General features: G+C 35.2%; 1 protein-coding gene across 5 annotated transcripts in view; it reads left to right on the top strand.

Moving 5' to 3' along the window:
* Positions 1-14,352, top strand: part of NADK2 (NAD kinase 2, mitochondrial) — a 45,168-nt gene extending 30,816 nt beyond the window's left edge. For all 5 annotated transcript variants that reach the window (XM_005604310.4, XM_005604311.4, XM_023625735.2 and 2 more), the window contains 5 exons: positions 1,525-1,620; positions 7,151-7,206; positions 7,337-7,390; positions 9,619-9,742; positions 12,224-14,352. In XM_005604310.4, coding sequence (XP_005604367.3) covers positions 1,525-1,620; positions 7,151-7,206; positions 7,337-7,390; positions 9,619-9,742; positions 12,224-12,362 — 469 coding nt within the window. In that variant the 3' untranslated portion in view covers positions 12,363-14,352. The remainder of the gene's footprint in view (positions 1-1,524; positions 1,621-7,150; positions 7,207-7,336; positions 7,391-9,618; positions 9,743-12,223) is intronic.
* Positions 14,353-18,432: the final 4,080 nt, after the last annotated feature.

Here is an 18,432-nt window from a genome sequence, read left to right on the forward strand (position 1 = left end):
ACCTGCATGTGAGAATGACACTAAATTTGCTCATTGTTTTGGGCTCAACATCTCTCACCTGACTATACTTTTCTTCCTGTCGACCTCTGCTTCTCTTCTATCCCCATTTACCTCTAATCTCTTGTTTCCGTGTGATTCTGGCATAATAGCAGCCATTTCTATGGATTTGGCTGGTGGCTTGTCTTGTATGTAACAGGCTCCTAATATACCTAAAATTCCTAATTTTCTAGGAAGACATAACAAAGCTATAAAATGGATTAAATGTGAATATTAGGCCTGCTGTCTTTTATTTTTATGAAGGATGTTGATTTCAAAGAAAAAGTGGAAAGGAGTTGTATCATGTAAAACCTTCACAGATTAGGAGGTTGACACTGAAAGATTTAGAATAAGAGATAAATTATCTGTAGAGCGTTAGTTTTTGCAAATGTGTCTAATAATTGTCATTATTTTGAAAAGCTGTATTTTATTGAGTTTATTTTAACTTTTTTATTTGCTGGAGTGAAGTAACCCAGTGTTGATCAGATACCATTATTTCAAGATAGAGCTTACAAAATAGGCTTTTACATGTTTCAAAAGTTCTTTGAATAGTTGCAAATCATTCATACATTCATGCAGTTAAAGAATAATGCTATTTTTGCTGGTATCAGAAAACCACTTGATTTCATATTTTTGAAGTACTCAGAGAAATATTTATCTCTTAAGAAATTGCAGTTCTATCCCTAGTTTTGTCCACTAATCCAGTATCGTATGAGACTTCTCTTTAGAACTTTATTAATAATCTCTGTTAACTTACTATCAATTCAAAAGGCACATTAGCTTGTAACTTAAGAAACAAGAATTTAGCAGAAATTATTGGTAACTTGAAGGATTAGATACAGACTTAGAGATATCAAGGACTAGCCACCAAGAGTGAACCTTGCCTAAGAATGGTATTTTGGGGGCTGGCCTGGTGGCGCAGCGGTTAAGTGCGCATGTTCTGCTTTGGCGGCCTGGGGTCTGCCAATTTGGATCCCGGGTACAGACATGGCACCGCTTGGCAAGCCATGCAGTGGCAGGCGTCCCACATGTAAAGTGGAGGAAGATGGGCATGGATGTGAGCTCAGGGCCAGTCTTCCTCAGCACAAAGAGGAGGATTGGTGGCAGATGTTAGCTCAGGGCTAATCTTCCTCAGAAAAAAAAAAGGTATTTTGTTTTTGAGTTCTGAATTAAGGTTCTGTATATGTTAGATTCCATTAAAGCAGTAGCAGCAGTGCTAGGTAAAAATTTACAAGAAGCCCTTGTTTGAAATGTTAAAGTATTGATAGAAAGGAGCATGTAGATTAAAGAAGGATGTAGACATGCAGAATTTGTTTTTAACTTTTTCACGTAATCAGTATTGGAGTTAGCCTCATGATGTGTGTGTCTGCTAAGTCAGGTATGTCTAAGTTAAGCTGGCCTATTTAGATTTCATCAGTTCTGAAAAAGGCTGTCTTATTTACTGTGAGCCATAAGCAGCAAATCCAGTTTTATATTCTCAATTCATAGGGCTTCCTACTATGAGATTTCAGTTGATGATGGTCCATGGGAAAAACAGAAGAGCTCAGGGCTCAATTTGTGTACTGGAACAGGATCAAAGGCTTGGTGAGTAACTCGGGATGGGGCTTATCAACTTTTGTGAAATTCTTTAAGTGATGTAAGTTACTTAATATCTCGTATTGGTGTTTCCAAGCTCTCTAATATGCAACAGGTAGCAGGGTGGTTCTATATTGTTTGGATCAGTTTCTGCTCCACTCATCAACTGGGTCTAGGAGTCGTGCCTTGACGTCTTAGATTACTGCTGCAACCTGGACTTGGTCATTATTTAGCCTAGTGCCCTAGTTTTGTAAAGAGAAAAAAGAAAATGAGAAATGTTTGGGGGCCTATATGTATTTATTTTAAATGAATATTTTAATAATAGTAAAGAAATGAAAACAAAGTACAACACAAAAAAATATGCTGGAAGTTTGTGCATTAAAGGCCTAAACAGCTAAGGGGGGCATCCTGTGTCTTGCTTACTCTGTAACCTCCCTTTAGGTAGTCTCTTCTGCTGTTTAGTACACTCATGCAGGTGCCTACCACTCCTATCTGTAGCAGTCTTCTCTCCCGATGACAAACTCACATTCTAAAATTACCTACTAAATAGAATGTTAATAGCACCTCAAATTTAACACATTCAAAACTGAATTTATTGTCTTCAGTTTTTCCTCCTGTGTTCCTTGTATTGCTTATAGTATTGCTGTTTACCTTGACTTCATGCTCTAGAGCAAAAACATTGCTCCTCAAAACCTTGCTCTTACCTTCGAGTCTCCCTCTTCTCCCCTCTACACATACCGGTCCCTAAATCCTATCAGTTGCACTTCTAAAGTCCTTGGCTTTTGTTTTTCAGTTTCTGCTGCTATATCTTTGGTCTAGGCCCCCTCATTTTAGTGAGTATTCTTGGTGCCTCACCCTTTGTTCCTCAGTCTGTCATCCATACTACCAACAGAGTAATATTTCAAAGACGGAGATAAAATCTGACTAGATCCCTTCCGTGCTTTGAAACTTTCGTTGACTCCTGGCTATGTTCACGTTACTCAGTCTGTCATATAGGCCCTTTAAATGTGACCTCTGGTACCTTGTCTGCCTACTGCTGCCCTACACTCACCCGCCAGCACACTGGAGACTCTGGGCTACTTGGGATTCTCAGCACAAGCCATGTTCTCTCTGGCCTTTTTGTTTTTGCTCAGTGCAATTTCATCCTGCATTAAATGCCTCCACTGTCCATCCACTGCTGAAAAATCCAGTTGTCAAATGTCATTCTCTGTAGGAAATCTTTACTAGGACCTAGTTCCTTTTATAAGCATAATTAATTAATCTCTTTTTTTGTCCTTCCTGAGTTCTTTTTCCTCATAGCGCTATTATAGCACTTACACATTATTAGTTAGCTAATAAGCTAATACCCAGCTAGTTTGAACAACTTGAGGCATGTGGGATGGTGACTAGTGGGTTTTTTTTCCTGCTTAATTTTTTGTGTGCAGAGCACTGTACCTAATACATATTCACTCAAGTATTTTTTGAGTAAATGACTATATGTTCACAAATACAGCTAAAACAGTGCTTATCAAGCTGTGACTTTAAATTTGGTAGTTTAAAATGGAGTTTTATTTCCTGTTTTTTCAGCATTACTTTTTTAGCCTCTGTTACTTTGAATATACTATGCTAGGTACTTCTTATACATTGATTTAAAGAAATCCTACACGAAAGTGGTATCCCTGTTTTATAAAGGAAGAAGTTGAAGCTTAGCAAGGATAAATAATTAGGCTTAGGTGACATGACCAGTAAGTGTCAGAACTTGGATACAAGCACAGGTGTGCTTGACTTCAAAACCAATGCCTTTTTCACTGCCAGCTTTTAAATGGAGAGGGGGAGTTATCTATAGAGGTCACACGGTTGAAAGAAGAGTCGCTAGGTTGTATTGAAGAATTGTCAAGGTAAACTTGCTAATCTTAATGAAACGTTTCTTATGTGAAAGGCAGTGGGCTTTACTTGTGCCTTGGTGGGGTGTGTGTGTGTGTGTGTGTAATTTTGATAGTTTCAGTTTTCAAGCTTTTAGTAGTGAGAAGAACATTAAGAATAAGAGGCACTAGGCTTTTAAAAATATCCACACCCCCCCGCCCCCCCCCCACACCTTACAGTTGAGTCCTGAGTTAATGTTGCGTGTGGATAAGGATGGCTTAGATTAGAATTTCAGGCTTTTCTGTGTTGCTTATTAAAGTCTCCTACTGTCTCCTGTGCTCTGGTGTAGCACTCTGTCTCACTGACGGCATCCTGTCCCTGCCACCTTGGTTACTCACTGTTTTCTTCTCTACTCAGCCTGTGCAGCTTGCTTGCTTCTAACATGTTCTACCCTCTTCCTTCTCATTACTGATAATTCGTTTGCTATGATTGCATTCCCCATTCATCTCTTGTCCTTTTCTTCTTCAGAAAATGAGGGGAGAGAAGAGAATTCTAGGAGCTGAGGAAAAGCTGTGTGTTTCTATATGTTGACAATTTTTATTTTATCACACTACCATTTCTGAGCATTTTCTCTGTCCCAAGCTAAGTGTATTATTTAAATCTCAAAAATACTCTAGAAGTAGGTGATTTTATTTTCATTAATAGAGTATAAAAAGCCTCAGAAGTTAACTGACTTGCCCAAAGCCATGTGGCTAATAAATGGTGAATGCACAATCTAAATTCTGGACTTAACTGTAAATGGTAGACCTCTGAAGAGTTACTGGAAAGAAAGAAATAGGGTAGCCTATTTCTTTTACTCTTCTTATTTTAATTTTTGATATGGAGATTGTTTTCCTATGTGACCTTTCATATTCCTTGGTTTGAATATGAAATGTGGAAGTTTATAACTTAGAGTAAGCTAATTGTTTTAACAGATAAACCCACAATCTCAGTGGTTTAACACAATAGAAGTTTATTTCTTGTTCCTGTGGAGTCCAAGTGGATGTTCCTAATTGGCAGGTGGCTCTCCGCTGAGCGGTGATTCAGGGAGCCAGACTCCGACCATCGTGTGGCCCTCCCACCTTTTAAACGTAACTGCGAAAGTTACTGCGCTCATTTACATCAAGCCACAGAAGGAGGGAAAGCATGGAGGGTCAGCTGTGGGAGGTTTGAGACAGGCTTAAAAGTGTTGTCCATGATGCCCACTCTCATTCCTTTAGCTGGAATTTGGTCACATGGCTGTATGCCAAGAGGGGAAAGAAAATATAGCCTGTGTGCCCAGGAAAAAAAAAATGGGCTCAGGGAATAGGTATCCCATCTTTGCATTTCCAAAAATTCTTCCAGAGGACATAGGATGTAGGGGTTAAGTTGCATAGTAAGTGTTTCTGAATCGTTGCTTTGTTATCTCAGTCCTCCTGTCAGCGTGAAATATTATTTACTATGTACACTGGGAGAAGTACAACAGAGAGGGATCATATATGTTTCCATTAGTTCTTAAAACTATTCCCAATCCTCCTCCATACATTCTGTCCTAGCAGACTTAATGAAGGGTGATGAGGTGTTCTTAAGTGAGAGAGTAAGTTTTACTAGCTGATGAGGATATGAGACTCAATTTATCTTTCAATTTCGTTGTCTTTAGTAGAAGTTATGTCTGATTTCAAATGGGAATTCTTAGAATGGTGAAGGTTTGTAGACCTAAGAAAAATGTCATCAGGTGCTAGCTAACACCTGCTTTATAGTTTGTCTTTGATGTAGAATGTAAACCACTCCTAAAGTTAGAGTGAATTGGTTGAGATCCAGGTTACAATCACAGGAAATTAGTCTTAATTTAATCCCAATTCAGAGGACTTAGTTTGGGTTGGTTTGTGGTATCCCTAATATGTCACAGTGCTAGGAATATTAGAGCGTCTTAGAAGACTTTCGTCCTCTTAAATTGAACCTTAACTACAATAAGGTGATATTAGTCACTAAAATCTTTCACCCTTTATATATTCAGTGAAACCCTAATAAACACAGCTCATTTTCATGTGACTTTTAGACTTAAAATAGAATTTCAAAATGATATCTTCTCATAATGTGGATAGTCAGAGGAATTAGAATATAACTCATACATATCCCTTGCAATTTGACATTTTCATTCAGTGTTGAGTTCTTGCCATGAGCCATGTAGTGCCCTAAGCGCCTTGTTTTGGAGTGTGTGACAGTACTACTAAGGAGGATAGGTATTGTGAACCTCAGTAAACAATCTTTATACCACATAGTAAGTATGAGCAAAGGTACATAGGAAAGCATGAGCTTGCTGTGGAATGTGAAATCAGAGGCAAATAATGCTGAAAAATAGAATAGGTAAGGGTGAGATCTTAGATTTTTTCAGCATAGGGATTTGGTCTGTGAATGACCCCAAATTTTTAATGTAAAAATTTGTGTGTCTGCATTTTTCTTAAAAGAATGTCCAAAATGTTTTCACATTTCTTAAAATGTGAAGGCTATAGGGTTAGAAGGGTATATGGAGCATCTCTTACTCCTCCTCCTCAAAAAAAGTTAAGAGCCACTGATTGAGGTTTAGAGTTGTGTGCCTCATGTTATTCCTATTCACTGGCATTACCCACTGAGGCTGTGGGAGGAGAGTTACAGGCAGTAGAGGAATTCTGAATTACCTGGGAGGATTTTTGTTTTAAACCTTTCCTTAATCATCTTCATAGACCCCAGGACAGAGCTACTTTTAAAAGGTATTCATATTGTGTTAACATTTGTTTTCAAGTGATTAAGTGAGGCATCATACTGGTAAAATATTTCTCACCTTTAAGGATACGGTTTTATGATTTAAAGAAATATTTACACATGTTAAAAAATATGTTAAATAGTACAAAAGGGTACACAATGAAAGCTGATCTCTCTTTCATTTTATATCTCTAGTACTAATCTCCAGACACAACCACCATATATATATATATATATATAATTGGGTTTTTTTAAAATGTAAATAAAACAGGGAAGTAATATATATACTATATAATATCTTTGGTTTTTTAACTTAACATATTAGTTATCTTTCTATATCAGCATATGTCGTTCTCTTTTACTCTTTTTAATGTCTGCGGAGTTCTTTGCTGTGTAGCTATAATAAAATGTATTTAACCAGTTTCCTAGGGATAAATATTTAAGTTGTTTTGCTATTACAAACAATGCTTCAGTAAATATCCTTGTATGTGTCTTTGTGTATTACTTGTGCAAGTATATTTTAGGATAAATTACTGGATTGAAGAATAATGTTCATTTCAAATTTTAATAGTGCAGAATTATCCTCCAACTGCAACTTCTATAATTCCATCAGTGTATGAGAATACTTCTTTTCCTAGTCCCATGCCAATACATTATTTAGCAGTTTTTAATGCTCGTAAATCTGAGAAAAATCTTGTTTTAATTTGTATTTCCTTAAGTATGAGGAAGATTGAGCATTGTTTCAGATAAGCCTGTGAACTGTTTATCCACGTACTTTGCCTACTTTTTAAAACTAGGTGAGGTGGCTATTGTCTTTTGGTTGTTTTTTTCCTCATAATTTGTAAGAGCTCTTTGTATATTAAGTAGATTATTCCCTTTTCATTTTTAGTATGTTTTTAGAATTAAAACAAAGAATTTATGTGGTGTTTGTTTCTAGGTCATTCAATATTAACAGGGTTGCAACTCAGGCTGTGGAGGATGTTTTAAATATTGGTGAGTACCAAAATAGCTGTTATATTTTATAATATGCTATATAATATATATATTTTATTATATGTTAGCTGTAATACGACACGAAATATTTTATTTAATCAAGATATTCCCCCCTTTCCTTTTTCAATAGCAAAACGACAAGGAAATTTAAGTCTTCCATTGAGCAGAGAATTGGTAGAGAAAGGTCAGTGACAAATGGTCATAACTACTAACAGTTTCGCTTAAGTTCTATATTGATTTTGAGGATGTTATTGTGAAGTGTACTTATCTAATTAGCAAATCACAGTACTTTTTTGACCCAAACATGCTCTTAATAAAATATCCCTTTAAATATATTTAAACAATAAAAATTTTAAAGCTGGACAATTTTATATTATGATTTGTCAACCATGAAATATAACCTCTATGTCAAAACAGTATAACTGCAAACATGTGTTGGGGGATAGAAAAATACACATCTGGAAAAGCATACTTAAACTCGGTGTGTCATTAATATCCTCTGAATGAGAAGGAATTCACTGAGCTGTGAATGCTTATCTTCACATTCACTAAAATGTTCGCTTTACCCTTCTCCTACCTACTCCTGCCCAGTTACTTTAGGGTTCCTTTAAGAGAACTAGCAGTGTTGGAGAAAGGATACTGATCAGGGAATTTGAAGACCCGAGTTCCAATCCCAGACCAACCAGTCACTACTGTGAGCAAGACTGTGACTCTCCACTCCTCTGCTTTCCTCAGCTGTGAAATGAGGGTGTGGAAGTAGATCGCTGCTGCGTAGGGATGCTTCACATTTATTCTTTAAATTTTAGTTTTTAAAAATATTTAAATTCTTAAACTGAAAAACACATTCATTTGATTTGCATGTGAAATTTTAACACACTAAAGTCCACTCATCTATCAGGATCAGTTTTGAACAGACCTCAGACTAAAGCTTTTCTTGGTGTCTCTGTTTAATTAAGAGTATCCTAAGATTTCAGGTGAATTATTTTTAAAAAACAACAAAAAATCCAAACTTGTTTATAGTTGCATCTACTACCTATGTAAGGATTTTTCAACATATTCAACCAAAACAAAATACAGACATAAAGTGGATATGGACACAACTGTAATCCATAAACACACAAACCTTATTTGTTTTGGTTGCCTTTGAAATGATTTAGCAATACATAATAAAGTATTTTAACAGTTTCAGTTCATTTATCTGTATATTTTGGATTTCCACATCAGAATTCCTTTGTAGGGGAGATAGGCCTTTAAAATAGTTTGAAAACAGGACTCAATCTTCAAAATCCCCTTCAGCTCTCTAAAATGGACTCTGTTCTCCTCTCAATGTGAGACCTAAAAGATTATTTTAATCACGGCTTATGAGCTAGCATTAGCATTAAATCTGTACCAAAGAAAGGAGAAGTAGGCATTTATCATAATTAATTCTTCATTATATAATTTAACTTAAAACATAACGTATATAAACCAACTGAAATTTATCAGGTATGCAAATTAATTTGAGTATATATAAAATACAGTGATTGATTTTTCCCTTAATAAACATACCACTTCACTTTACTGAGTGAACGTTACTCCTTTGAAGATTTGACTGTCCTCAGAAGCGGCGGTGAATGCCAGCGGTGCCGTCACTGCTACAGACACTTCTGGAAATCCTTCCTTTAGAGCTAGCACGTTTTGTGTGTGAGTTTCCAGAGAGGCACATTTTTCTTTTTGAGAGTGGATTAGATTTTTTTGAAAGAACCAAATAATTCATATGAAATTTTGGTAAATAAGGTAGGATCATCTGACAGTCTTGTAATGTCTTTTAATGTGGCTTTCAACTGTTTGTTCTTTCAAGCTTGATTTCCTTGTATAGTTGTCTTTAACCAGTTGTGCTTTGCATGCCAACTCTCATGGGCCTCTTGGTTAGAGAGAAAGCAGGTCCCAAAGATTTCTAAAAATATCTTGAGTAATGGCATTTTCATTGGAAAAAGCATATTGCCTGTCATTGTTGGAGATTGCATTTTATATCAAGACTATTAACTTATGAACTGTTTGATATGGTATTTTGGGAAAGGACTTGGCAGGAGAATATAGCAGCTCAACTTCCATTTTTGAGTGCCATAAACTAGTTCCTCTATTTTTGTTTAACTACCAGCTTTGTGGGTTTTTTTTCTTTTTCCCAAGTGTACTCATTTCTGCTACATTGTGGATGATGTAGGTTTCTGTGGGCTAATATTGGAACCTAATCCTCATTTATAAGGTTTTTTTGGTTTTTTAATGAATTTGTTCTGAGTTCCAAGAAACTTGCTACCAAACAGACCTTTCAAACAGCACTCCTTTAAGTTGAGGATAGCGTTCTTTTTCATTTTGTACTTCTCAAGTGACCATCTTTTATTGAATGTGCTAATACTTTTTTTTTCTTCATAGTAACAAACGAATATAATGAATCACTGCTCTACAGTCCAGAAGAACCAAAAATACTTTTCAGTATTCGAGAACCAATAGCAAACAGAATTTTCTCAAGCAGTCGTCAGCGTTGTTTTACCTCAAAGTAAGCTTCCACTGTCAGACTGGTGACTATGTTTTCATCCCTTGTAATTAAAAGCATACTTGGTTTTAAAAGTATTCAATTTCATTAAATTCACTTATTCAAACTTTATCTAGTGGGAAAAGTAGAATCTATGGAACTAATGAGGTATCATGCTAAACTGGCTAAAATGATATTTTCTTTCAAACTTAATGTGCAATTTTAGAGAAACTAAAATTTAAGTGAATAGAAGGGGCATAGTTATTTAATTGGGTGATGTGGATTTGTTTGTTTTATTGATGTATTAGGACACAGTAAGACTAAATTATCATTTTAAGAGAAATTGACTAGAAAGCACTTTTTTTTTCCATAGGCTGTGAAATAAAAGCAGGACAAACATTCATATAAAACCTAAGTTGTATAGCAGTAAACCTTTAGAGTAGGATTCATTTCTTTTCCCTAAAACTGAACCCTCACCCACATCTATTGAATTTGCTTCAGTTTTTTTTCTTTTTTGAGCAGAAAAGGATATAAATAACTGAATGTAATTTCTTATTTTGTAAAAGTTGTCCAATTTTCCAAATTAACAAGAAAACCTACTATAATTATGAAAAAATGTCATCTATCTCATGGCAAGCAAAGAACAGTTTAACAAAATTGCTGCTTATAGTTTGCATATTTTCCTTTTTAAGAATACACAATTGATTTTTCTCTAGGAAAGACACTAAAAAGGAAACTCATCTTACTTAAAAATCACTTTACTCATTTGAGAGTTAATTTTGATTAATCAACACATCTGTACTCATTTTGGGTGAGACTACAAAGACTCATTTAAATTTTTGCTCATATAAATAGAATAGCTTCATGACTTTGGCAGTTGGAAAGTATTTCAAACATGTCATAACAAGCACTTTAACAACGAAAGATTGATAAATTGAATACATTAGAATTAAGAACTTCTGTTAGTGAAGACACCATTAGGAAAATAAAAAGGCAAGCCACAGAGTGAGATATTTGCAGTACCTATATCCAGCAATGGACTCATATCCAGAATATACAGACAATAAAAATTCGTACAAATCAGTAAGAAAAAGATAGGCAACCCTGTAGAAAAATAGCCAAAGTCATGGACAGGCATTTCACAAAAGAGGATGTCCAAATGGCTGATAAACATGTAAGAAATGTTCTTTACCTTATTATTCATCTGGGAAATGCAAATTAAAACTACATAGTATGATACTATACACACCCACCAGAATGGCTAAACACCAGTTGTTGGTAAGGTGAAGCAACTGGAACTTTCATACACTACTGTTAGGAATAGTTTGGAAAATTGTTTGGCATTTATCTACCAAAGCTGAATACGTAGTGACCCAATAATTCCACTCCTAGGTATATATCCAACAGAAACGTGTACATCAAAAGACATGCTCAAGAATATTCAGGGGCCGGCCCAGTGGCACAGTGGTGAAGTGCGCATGTTCTGCTTTGGCAGCCTGGGGTTCACCGGTTTGGATCCCGGGTGTGGAGATGGCACCGCTCAGCAAGCCATGCTGTGGCAGGTGTCCCACATATAAAGTAGAAGAAGATGGGCACGGATGTTAGCTCAGGGCCAGTCTTCCTCAGCACAAACAGGAGGATTGGTAGCAGATGTTAACTCAGGGCTAATCTTCCTCAAAACAAAAACAAACCCGGCCCCACCCCCAAAAGAAAGAATATTCATAGCAACACTACTCCCAATAGGTAAAAACTCAAATATGCGTGAGGAGATAGATAAGTTTTGGTATTTTCATACAGTGGAAGTGTTTTCATACAGCAATGAAAATGAACACACTACTATTACATGTAATAACATGGATGAATTTCACAAACTTACTATTGAGCAAAAGAAGCCAGACACAGGCATCATATTGTATTCTTCCATTTATAGAAAGTTCAAGAACAGATGAAGCTACTACTACTCTGGGGATTGAAATTAGGGTAGTGGATATGCTGGGAAAGAGGGGCCAGAAGTGGTGACTGGGAGATGGCAATGAGAGAGCTTCCTGGAGGCTGGGTAACATTCCTGATTTGGGTGATGGTTACACAAGTGTATTCATTGAGCTGTACCCTAATACTTTGTGCTTCTGTTGTGTGTTATACTTAGGTAAAAATTTTACATGAAAATAATTAGATTCTTCCTCCATACTTAACATACTTGCAATGGTAATAATGCAACAGTTTTCAGTCACATGGAAAAAGCCTGTGAGTTCCATCAAGTATGAACTTGTTCACTCATAAATGTTGGGGTGAGTGGGGCTATCCTGAACACTTAAATTTTGAGATTTGATAATGTACCCATATATTTACATAGTTACTAACACTCTTATACCAAAGAGCACCTTGATTTTTAAAATCAAGGTCAAATGATCTGCCAGTTTAGATAAAAAATAAATGTTTTAAAGAAACTATTATTTAGGGTTAAGAAAACTGTTCACGTTTAAGCAGACATTTCTTTCTGTCTAGGGTTTGTGTTCGTTCTCGTTGTTGGGATGCCTGTATGGTTGTGGATGGAGGAACTTCTTTTGAGTTTAATGATGGAGCAATTGCTTCAATGATGATCAATAAAGAAGATGAGCTTCGGACTGTGCTTCTAGACCAGTGAAGGATTTCCTCAGATGACACATTCTGATTACCAGAAAAATACTTGGACTGCAGAAAGACTGCCTGTCATAAAGCTGCATTTTTTGGTTATTATTGAGACTAGTCTGCCTAGGCTCAAAGGTGACTAATCAAGTGAGATTTGCATTATTCTTTGGTTGGATTCTGATGGAAAAGATGTTCACTGTGTAAGAAAGTGGATGGACTAAACTGATTAGAATTGATACTGGTGAAATTTCTATATTGCTTACCAGTGGTATCCAAAAGTGCTGATATCTTTTTAAATTGAGAGAGGTAGGCTCAAATAAAGGATTAAATGTTTAGGATTTGAAATTTAACTGTACAAGTTTTTTTTCTTTCCCTTTTCTCCTAACTCTGTGGAATTGGTCTGACCATACACATATCATTTGATTAGTGTATATTTTTTTATAGTACCTAAAAATCAAGATTTGTAAAACATTTTGATGATGATGGAGAATTTTGATAAATCCTGACATTGACCTAATTGAAGTAGGTAAAGGTTTTTATATGTGCTAAGAAGTTTCTAATTTCAGAACACAGTGATATTGTTACACCTCTGTTTTGATTTAAAAAGCTCAATCATTTTTGAAATTATTTATCGATGTTTTCATTTAATTGACTTTCAGGTTAATTTTGACACTGCTGGGTGAAATACATATATCTGGACAAAATCATGATGCTCTTACCAATAGCTATTTTAGGTCATAGGCAATTTTTTTAAAAATGATCAGAGTCTAATAGATTTCTTCCATATTTAAAACTCTCTAACTTGGATTCAAAGACTAAAAGAATGAACTGATTAGATATATTCTACTAGGATTTTGGTCAGACTTTTAAGAAATATTTTCACCTAGTGGTAGGAGTACTGTCAGAAAGGAAATAGATTCTTTAATAAATATGCAAAACACATTAGTTTTGGAATTGCCTTACTTTTAACATCATAGTAGTTTTCACCTAGCTAATATTCCAAGTTTCACACATTAGCTTTGGAGGATAAACTGTTATGGCTTTTCTTTTTTTTCTCCCACTATGAGAGTTCCTTTATTTTGGGGGGAAACTATTTTATCTAATTCTTGATATACTTATAAGTAATCCTAGTATTTTCACAAAAAGCACCTATTGCTGCATCATGAGACAATTGGTATTCTTATGCCATTTTTCAAAGTTCTTTTTTCAGAAAAAATTTTTGCTAAAAATTTTTGTTCAATCATTGACATATTTATTGAACACCCACTCTGTGCCATGTACTGTGTCGATTGCTGGATATACACTGATGAATGAAACAGACAATCCTGATGTTCAGAACTTGAGTCTAGTGAGCTCAGAAGTAAATTCTGTGTAAGCTAGGATGTATAATCCAGTTGACTTTTGCAACATTTAACATGTTCTTGTCAAATTTTTTATATAAATGCTACTATACAAAGGTAATCTAGGTTTTGATGTATATCCAGAACAAGAATCTGTTTTTCTTTTTTTAATTGAGTATCTGCATAGACACTCATAGCACAAAGTTATATGATGCATACAAAAAAATTAGTGCTTTCTCAGATCTGGATCTAGTTTCTGGTTTGATTTAAAAATGATTGATAGACTTAAGATACCACTTTATAAAGAAGTGAAATTCCACACTATAGAAACTCCCCTAACAGTTTAAAATGTCTTCTTGACAAAAATGTCAACTCCCTCTTTAATATCAAGGAAATCTGATTGTCCACAATGGTACCATAGATCTGTTAATATGTAACATATTAATAGGTAACCTGCTATGTGCAATTGTTCATAAGCCATATTTTAAAGGTTTAAAAAATACTTAATGTGCTCTGTTTGCAATATAGCTTCTAATATTTCAGCTCTGCGGTGGGGATTTATTTGTAAGAGATGATGAGAGGCAAAGGATGTTAGAATAGCGAAAATGTTTTTATGAATTAACCTTTTAATGGCAACTATATGTGAATAAAATTAAACCATTGCTATCTCTTCTTTTTGACTTCATCTATTTCCTTAACTCTTGTGGGGTCATTATTTGAAACTAGATTTTCTCAAAATGTTATGTTTCGAAAGTCTTTTTCCCCACTGCTATTATTATTCTGTGTCCTGTTGACTTCATTCAACTGCTAATCTTTGACACAGAACCATGATTTGTGAAATAATCAGAGAATAAAGTCCTTACCTTGTAAGTGTAGACTCCTCAGATAATTTCAACTTAATATTTTTGATGCTCCATATGTATTTATTTTCATGGACCCAATAAATCAAATCATGTTTTGTTAAATGTATAGCCTTCAATGTAAAGAAATTTCCATTGAGTGCACTTTTTAAATATCAAAATGAACAATATGAAGAAAATAAGTAGAAAGAGCTAATTAACACAAATATTTATTGAAAAATATTCACTTGAGTTGAAAAGCCTGTCAAGTATAAGTTTAAGGATACATTATCTATTGCTGTGCTGTGAAAATAACAATGCAAATTTAGAATTTAAATTATTAAATTCATTCCATTGTGCCAGTATACCATATTTAAGGATAGTATCTACCAAGACAATTGTGCAAAGATGATCCCAGAGATAATGTGATAATGAAAAATGTTATAAATATTGGTGGGGAGGGCTAAGAGTGAATGTACTGCTGAACTATAAGAGGAATTGTTGTAAATAACAATTTTTACTTCCTTGACTTTAACATAAAATAACCATGAAGGGATCAGGGCATAAGTCAATGAGAAGGTTTATTAAGTTTTCTATGTTAAGGACTGTATAAAGAATATTTTTTGAGTGTCATGGGCTTTATTTTAGGATGCATTTTTAAGAAAATTACTGATTAAACAAGGAGGAGCTAAAGAGAAAAACAGAATAACATTTTGTGTTAATTTGAGTATTCTATAGGATAGCAAAGGCATGGATTATAATTAATTTTGTTCATTTCTCTCTTTTCAAAAATCAAACACTGATACAGCTTAAAAAAAGTAAAATCAAACTTGTGATCCTGAAAAGACGGATAGAGAGATCTGAACAATACACAGCTTTTTAGAACAGTAGATGTGAGTTCCTTGGGAGTATGGAGTATGAGTTATGATTCATACCTTCTCACAATGAATGCTTAAAGACTGGAACAGCTAGAGAAGAAATTGCCTATAACGATAATAAACAATAGTTTTACAATAGTGAAACTTAACATTCTCTGGAGTGTCCATGGAGGGGCCGGGGGGGGGGGGGTGGGGGGGGGTGGATCTGATGTATGGAAAGTTGCAGTAAACAAAAAACCTGAGAATCAGGTTTTTACAAACCATTATGTTTAGCAGACATTTCCCTCAACTGTAACTACTGTTTTTTCCCCACAGTTTTCTTTGAATGGACAAAGAGGGCTTGAGTGATTTGTCAGGTTGTTACCACACTAGATTGGTTCTTCTTGGCTTTCACAAGAAAATAATCTATTTAAAATACCTTTGGTAATTAAGCTTTGTTATATAGTTATATATTTTCTCCTGCCTCAGATCTTCCCTCCAAAGCATCTTTTTTTCATGAAATGATTCTTCACAAAATCATTCTTTTAATCTTCTAAATATTCCCATTATCCTTTTAATTGGGTTACTGTAGATTATCCACTTGACATGTAGTTTCAGACTAAAATATTGCCAAAGTCTTACCCTTCTATGTGCTTTCTGGCTCTTGCATCAATACCACTGCAAATAAACTTGTAATTATTATCCTGAGTAGTAACTTAATAGTTTTTAGTGAAAAAGGCATTCTAAAAGCCAATAAAAATGACACTATGACCAATATTTTTTAAAAAGACAATAAAATGCAAGGTAATGGGATATAACATTCTAGTGTGCCTCTTAAAAAATGTAGGACTATGGAAATAGTCTTGTCAATCATGGCCCCTGCCATCATAGGACCTTAAAATAGAGTGATTTTAATGTCCCAAATTGCAAGTTAAGTGTTTTGGTATTTGCTTTGAGAAATACCAAAACATCAGTATTTTAATATTTAGAGTCACTAAAAAGTAAAAATAAATAACTCAAATATTAAATAACATTCCAAATATTAAACTCAAATACTAAATATTAAACTCAAAACAAATCCATAAAATTAAGTTAGTATAGGCTTTAGGGCTTCAACCTGTATCATGAAGTTAGCCTTTTGGTGGAGAGTTTTTGACTTTCTGGAATATCTAGTTAAGTGGGGATGGGGAAAGGAGTGGTAATGAAAGAGGAGATACCTTTCTGCTTGTTCCAGGGTTAGGGTATCCAGTGGAAAGAGGTTGCTTTCTAGTTTTCCCAGTCCCTGGATTACTCAGTGTCCTTCCTCATATGTTCTGCACCTTCCCTTGTGCTCTTGTTCAGACACACACAGTATCCTCCACATTGTACATCTTCAGTAAATGTTGGATTGAAATTGAGTTCACTAAGATATAAGGGACACAAGTCACTTTATCCAGAAATAAAAATTTTGCACTTGGCCAGAGTGTCCCTCATATCTCTGGAACTTGTGTCTAGGGTATAGGAAAGGGAGGATTCAAGGGCTGGAGGCAGATGTTAACATCATGAAAAGAATGACAGCCAGATGTTACGTGCCGCTTAGTGGAAGAACATACTACTACTATCAAGTATCTCCTAAAAAAAAAAAACTTGATAGGATAAGCCTCTAGATCCAGGTTTCTCAACACCTGCACTGTTGACTTTTGGACCAGGTAACTGTTGTGCGGAGCTGTCCTGTGTACTGTAGGATGGTTAGCAACATCCTTACCCTCTACCCACTAGATGCCAGTAGTACCTCTCTACTTGTGACAACTAAAAATGTCTTCAGATATTACCAAATGTCTCCTGGGGTGCAAAATCACCTTTGGTCTACAGCTGTTTGCTGCTAGATGAAACTACCAGTTTATGGAAATAGGGGACAGATTAACCTGTTAAACATCATTCCAGGAATCACATCGGCAAAATCCAGAATGTGGAACAAAGGACAAACAACCTAGTTTCTTCAATTAATAAATTACAAGGAAAAAAAAAAATAAGGGGGAACCCAAAGATTGAGAGATGTAAGAGAATGTCAGTCCCGGCCAGAGCATTTAGGCAAGAAAAAGAAAAGCATCCAAATTGGAAAGGAAGAAGTGAAACTGTCACTATTTGCAGATAACAGGATACTATATGTAGAAAACCCTATACTCCACCAAAAAACTGTTACAAGTAATAAATGAATTCAGTAAAGTTGCAGGATACAAGGTCAATATACAGAAATCTGTTGCATTTCTTCTATACACTAGTAATGAACTATCAGAAAGAGAAACTTTAAAAAGCAATCCTATTTACAATTGCATCAAAAAGAATGAAATACCTGGGGATAACTGAACCAAGGAGGTAAAAGACCCATACACTGAAAACTATAAAACAATGATGAAAGAAACTGAAGAAGACACAGATAAGCAGAAAGATATTTTGTGCTCATGGATTGGAAGAATTCATGTTAAAGTGTCCATACTACCCAAGTACTCTACAGATTCAAAACAGTCCTTGTCAAAATTCCAATGGCATTTTTCACAGAAATAAAACAAAGAATCCTAAAATTCGTATGGAATCACAAAAGACCCCAAATAGCCAAAGTAATCTTGAGAGAGAACAACAAAGCTGGAGGCACCCCAATCCTTGACATCAAAATAGACTACAAAGCTATAATAGTAATCAAATTAGTATGGTACTTACAGAAAAACAGACACATAGATCAATGGACCAGAAGAGAGCCCAGAAATAAATCCACACATCTGTGGACAGCTAATCTTCAACAAAGGAGTCAAGAATACACAATGGGGAAAGGACAGTCTCTTCAATAAACGGTGTTGGGAAAACTGAACAGCCATATGCAAAAGAATGAAACTGGACCACTATCTTACACCACACACAAAAACTAACTCAAAATGGATTAAAGACTTGAATGTAAGACCTGAAACCATAAAACTCCTAGAAGAAAACAGGCAGTAAGCTCCTTGATATCAGTCTTGGGGATGATTTCTGGATTTGACACAAAAGCAAAGGCAACAAAAGCAAAAATAAACAAG

This window comes from Equus caballus, chromosome 21 (assembly GCF_041296265.1).
Source record: "Equus caballus isolate H_3958 breed thoroughbred chromosome 21, TB-T2T, whole genome shotgun sequence".
NCBI lineage: Eukaryota > Metazoa > Chordata > Mammalia > Perissodactyla > Equidae > Equus > Equus caballus.